Source organism: Porites lutea, chromosome 7 (genome assembly GCF_958299795.1).
Source record: "Porites lutea chromosome 7, jaPorLute2.1, whole genome shotgun sequence".
NCBI classification, from domain to species: Eukaryota; Metazoa; Cnidaria; class Anthozoa; order Scleractinia; family Poritidae; genus Porites; species Porites lutea.
Window position 1 is genome coordinate 3,942,618 of NC_133207.1, and position 5,759 is coordinate 3,948,376.

The 5,759-nt window shown below is 39.1% G+C and overlaps 1 protein-coding gene across 1 annotated transcript in view; it reads left to right on the plus strand.

The window, feature by feature from the left end:
* LOC140942596 (cholesterol 24-hydroxylase-like) overlaps positions 1-4,281 on the plus strand; it is a 4,965-nt gene extending 684 nt beyond the window's left edge. Inside the window, exons 1-4 of the mRNA XM_073391518.1 lie at positions 1-7; positions 1,872-2,205; positions 2,422-2,494; positions 2,752-4,281. The exon at positions 1-7 is cut by the window's left edge and continues 684 nt beyond it. Coding sequence (XP_073247619.1) covers positions 1-7; positions 1,872-2,205; positions 2,422-2,494; positions 2,752-3,259 — 922 coding nt within the window. The 3' untranslated portion in view covers positions 3,260-4,281. The remainder of the gene's footprint in view (positions 8-1,871; positions 2,206-2,421; positions 2,495-2,751) is intronic.
* Positions 4,282-5,759: the final 1,478 nt, after the last annotated feature.

Here is a 5,759-nt window from a genome sequence, read left to right on the forward strand (position 1 = left end):
TGGAAAGGTATTCAACACTGTAAAAAGCTAAACCTCAAAAGCAGTGGCTGCGCCGCTAAGTGCCAGTAAGCCATGTAGCCCAGGAGGGGTACTCTGGGATTTCAAGTGACAGGGATGATCGAATAGGGGAAAAAATAAAAACCCAAAAAAATCCCTGGACCAAAATTTAACCCCAAAACAATCCTATGCCGAATTTCCAAGCCACAAAAATTTCCACAACACAAATACAGTTGCAAAACAAGTTGCTAAAATTTTCTTACCCAAAAAATTCCCAATATCAAAAATTTCAACCCCCCAAAAAATCCTTCGATCATCCCTTTCACTTGAAATCTGGAGTGCCCCCCTGGGTCATGTAGCTGCATAGCCCTATAGCCATGTAGCCACATAGCCACCTAGCCATGTATATGCCTTGTTCTTTAAGCCCACAGTGGCACTGAAACCTTATTAAGACACATAGCCAGTTAGTCATGTATCTAAATAGCTGCATAGCTGTATAGCTGCATAGTCATTAATCTGTCCCATTCTTAATAAGGCCAATGCAGAATTTAAAGCTACATGGCAGTGTAGCCACGTAACCACAGTCCAGCTTTTGGAGTGGCCAGATATTCTGTAGCCTGCCTTACAGCCGGCCCATGCATCATCCAAATCATTTGTATGGACTGTCTACGAATTAGTGAACAAAAGCTTGTTCTGATATCCAGCAGAGTGGAGTGAGACATATCTCATGACAACGGCTGAAAATAGCATTTCAGAGACTCCAAATCTAAAAATTTTCTGGAGGAGGATACCCCAGACCCCCCCTACAAGGCTCGTGCCTTTGGCACTTGCATTAATGCCCCCCTGTTACAAAAAAGCTAGCTATAGCCCTGAACAAAATGCTTTGAGAGAATTCCATCAAGGCCAAAATGTGTTTGTAAATTTGTCGATTGGTTTTCCAGTTTCTTCCAATTGCTGCTAATGCACTGCCACGTATTCTGCAATCTAGCTGTCAGTTCTAGCGTTAAAACAAATCAGGAAATCACAATGTTCCCAGACAAAAAAAACTATACACACATAGCTATTCAGATCCTGGGATTTTGGGGAAACCAAAGATACTAACCAGCTTCATAACCTCTAAATGTGCGACTCACAGCAGCAAAAATAATACATGCTCATTCAAAGTTTAGAATACTTCACACACTGCATAATCTGTACTCTAAGAGAGAAAGGAAGAAAAACCTCTGTTGTTCAAGCTGACTCTAAGGCCACGTTTCATGTTATCATGAGCTCATTCTGTCTTGCCATGAGTCAGGCTAGGCCTGTCAACACTTTATTTCAAATCAGACTAATCACAAACTGTGTAAAAAATTAGCTAATCAAAAATGCCAACATATTTGGTTGCAACTCTGACGGTATTTGAACATGATATTGTGCACTAATTTGCAGATGCTCTATACAGAAGGTTTAGAGTACATGTGATGCAGGCTAGTAGTCTGCAGTTGCTTCCAACTTAACAGTGTATTTTCGTGAGTATGTAGCTCCACACTATCTACGTAGCCACATAGCTGCATTAAGTCACATACAGTGGAACCTCAATATAACGAAGGGCCAAGGGACTGGCAAAATTTGTTCACTATAGCGAGAGTTTGTTATGTCAAGGTTCTTTTTGATATATTTTACTATTACTGGGATGAAGAAAATCATTCGTTATACCGAGGACTTCGTTAGATGAGGTTCGTTATATCGAGGTTCCACTGTATATGTCTTAGTCTTCAATAAGCCCAATGCAGCTCTTAAAGCCACATAGCAGTGTAGCCACATAGCCAGTCCAGCTTTTGAGTGGCCAGGTATTCTGCAGTTACTCTAAAGTGGTATTAATGATCCTTTTACAGGTTGCTTTTGACATTGATGTCGACGTTATAAGAGATCCTAACAGTCCATTTCCATCAGCAGTTTCCAAAGGTCTAAAGGGGGCCCAGGAAAGCATACGTACCCCATTTTCCCAGCTGTTGGGGTTTGTATTTCCATCCCAGTCAGGTTTGGCTGAAGCAATAAAATTCATTCGTGAGTTTGCAGGGAATGTTATCAAGGAAAGACAGGAAGCTGTTTTGAGAGGAGACGAAACTCCCGATGATATACTTGCTCACATCTTAAAAGTAGCAGAATCAGAGTCCAGCTTAAGTTTTGAAGATCTGATTGATCAGTTTCTCACATTTTTTGTTGCAGGTAAGACATTTTATCAATTTTGGTGGATTTTTTGTGGATTTGAACTAATAGGTGGTACCTATTGTTTACATGTGTCTCGGAAAGTTTGATCCTGTCTTGAAAACTTTTGAAGCATCTTTGAAGAGAAGATAACGCCCTGTTTTTGTATGTTTCCTCTTATTTTGCCGTCATCTACTTTTTGTTTTGTTTGTTACCCTTATCTTTGTCCTTTTATAGGTCAGGAGACCACTTCAAACCAGTTATCTTTCACTCTTTTTGAAATACTGAAGCACCCCGATGTTGAAAACAGGTATTTATATATACACTAGTGTAGGTCAGATTATTAGAAAGACTGGATCAGCATGATCTGAATGTTCTACTAAACTTTCCCAATTACATTATAAAACTGTTTGACATACACATTGATATTAGCTGTCTTTTGTTTGCTCCTGTCCTTAGAAGTTTGTATGTATCTGACCCTAACAAACATTAATAAGGTTTCTTAGGGTAAGATACGTATAAACTTCTAAGGACAGGAAGACCATTAATGTTGATTGTTTTGCATAGAATTGTTCAAGAAATTGAAAATGTGCTTGGCTCCCGCCAGTTTGTGGAACACAAAGATCTTGGAAACCTTCAGTATTTAGGACAGACACTCAAGGAAGGCCTCCGCCTTCACCCACCTGTCGGGGGGACAACAAGAATCACTACAAAGGAAGAAAATCTTGGAGGATTAACCATACCTGCAGGAACCTCAATCAACGTTAGTTGGTTCATATTACAGCGTCTTTCAGATGCATGGTCAGAACCAGAGAAGTTTGATCCTGACAGGTTCTCCTCTGACAAGCAAATTCCACAGTCTGTTTACTATCCATTTTCTGTTGGACCAAGGACCTGCATTGGACAAACATTTGCTCAGTTTGAGGCGCGAGTGCTTATGGCTCGATTGCTGCAGGAGTTTGAGTTGACACTGTTACCAGGGCAACATAAAATGATACATGAAGAAAGGCTGACGCTTAGACCCAAGGGTGGTGTCCTGTGCACCATCAAGAGAAGAGGGCTCAAACAGGAATAGAGGAAATTGTGGTGTCCTGTTTTTGTGAACACAGGGAACCCAATGAGGAGTAGTAATACTGAGTTGTTCTTGCAATATTCAGACATCAAAAAAGGAGGCACAGAAGTATCTTTATACTGACTTTGTTGTTTCTTTATAGATATTGTATATAACACTCTTTCAAGGATCACAATTATAGCCTCCTGAATATTCATAAAATCATTAACAAAATTCAGAGCAAACTTGTGGAAATTAGCCATCATTGTGGTATTTTTGATACAGTTTCAAATCCTGAACAATTTTGATAGTAAAGTTCTCGCAACAATATCAACACTTCTAAAGTTAAATAATGAGTACATTAAAATTGACCAAAACTGCAGTTATTAGTACATACAAGAAGATAGGAGGCAGTCACAAGAGAGAGTTATCTAAAATAACTTTAAAGTGAATAGTTACTAATGAAGAACTCTAGTTTAAGCTGAAGTGGCACATACATATACTTGAAATAGAGTAAAAATTTTGCCTTGTTCTTAAAGTTCGTATGTTGTTAGAAAATTATGTAGTGTACTTACACTAATATTTTTAAAAATATTAATTCCAGAATTGTTAGGGGTGGATTTCTCCCCGTCAATAGGGTTTTAATTCTCCTCAAAATCAGTAATGCAGAGTTTTTTTTCTTCAATCAAATATGTTTTTTCTCAAATTTGGCATATAAAAATCTGCATTGTAAATTTTTTTTTTCTATAAGCTGTCAGGGCTAAAAAAAAAGTTTCATTCCAGCTTGTCCTTTTGGCAAGCAGCTCTCACATTTTACTCGCATAGGACAACTACTTGCTTGCTTTAGTTAATGATTTTGTTCGTGGATAACTTGCCCGAGGAGTACTCCTGGGAATTCTTGTTGGGGATGTACCACCCGGTTCTCCAAATGCTGACCCTATTTCAGACCAAAAAATGTCATTTTCCACACCCCTTTCCAGACCTGGTCTCTAAGAAATTATATCATCATTACTTAGATTTGAACAAATAAAAGATTTCTTAAAATCGACTTCGAATTCATATATTACTCTTTCTTTCTTATTCATACGGGATTGAAACGACAAATACGCATTCGATTCCAGCCCAAAAAGGGGAAAATGTACAGTGGTGGATCAGACCTTCAGATAAGGGGGTGGGGGGGGAGGCGTGGGGGAGCGGTTCCGGTCAGTTCCGGGGATAAGTGGGGGCTCGGTCTCAAAGAAATTTTTCTTCGGCCTTTCGTTCCTCGGTTTGGTATAAAAGATCACCGGGGGGGGGGGGCCTCCCCTGGATCCGCCACTGATGTATACCCGTTTTCAGACCGAAACGGCGCAAAAACCCTACCCTTTGGGGCGGCACATACCTATATAGCTTATATAAGGGAGTAACCTCCCCCCCGGGGATAACTTGCCTGGTCCCTTGTGGCGGATCTAAGAGAGGGGCCCCGGGCCCCTACCCTTATTTTAAGACCAAAGTGAGGCCCAAAGAGCCGAGAAAAAATGTTTTTGGAAAATAGTTTGTTTTCTTTTCAACGAAAAAAAAGGATATCGTATAAAATCAACTTTCCATTAAAAAATATTTGTAGAGTAAATATTGATAGAATTGTTGATTCAGCTGAGTCAATCTTGATACAAAAGTGCAGTAATGTTAAAGGATAAAAAATGGTAGCGATGAAAGATGTTCGTTAAGTGCGCAGAAAAGTTATTAGCTGCAAGTTTTCGGTCCGTACTGTAAATTACGGTCTATAATCACTTTGAGCAGGCGCGTGCAGTTACCATATTTAGAGAGCATGGTGTAATGGCTCATATACCACAATGGCCAAGCCAATCAGAGCTCTAGAATTGCATTATCCGATGATTCAGTTTTTAATAAATAGAGGATATTACATGGCCGCGCGGAAATACGAAATTTCTCTTCGAGTGTTAAAAAATATTTCACGAGTGAGCGCAGCGAACGATTGAAAGATTTCTTAAACACCACAAGAGAAATTTCGTATCTCTCAAGCGGTTATGTAATGTTCTATTTATTTTATAGACAGACCCCAATGAAATTCATGTACCAAACCATTTCACCTTAATAGATATGTAGCTATAGCAACGATGATCTTTTTACGTGTGAAGATAGCATGTTATTTTCACATCTGAAAGCGAAAGCTCATCTGCTATTTCATTGGGGTTTATTTAATAAAAACACCATTTTCAAACAATACTACGGTGTGCGTACGCTATATAAAACCAGTAATTCATAGTATACCGTTTTGTTTCTGAACGAAAGAGACAAGTTATAAATGAACAGACACGCTTTCTTAGTACTGTGTTTCTGTGTAGCGTATTTAAGGAAAAGAATATTTACTTTGGAATAAATTTTTGTGGGGAAAATATTTGCGGTAACATTTACTTGCGAGAACTTATTTTTGCGGATCGCTGGAAAAATCGCAAAAATTAGAACCCGCAAAAATTTCGTCCTACGGTAAGTCTTGTCACGCTTGTCACACAAGGTTTGAGGT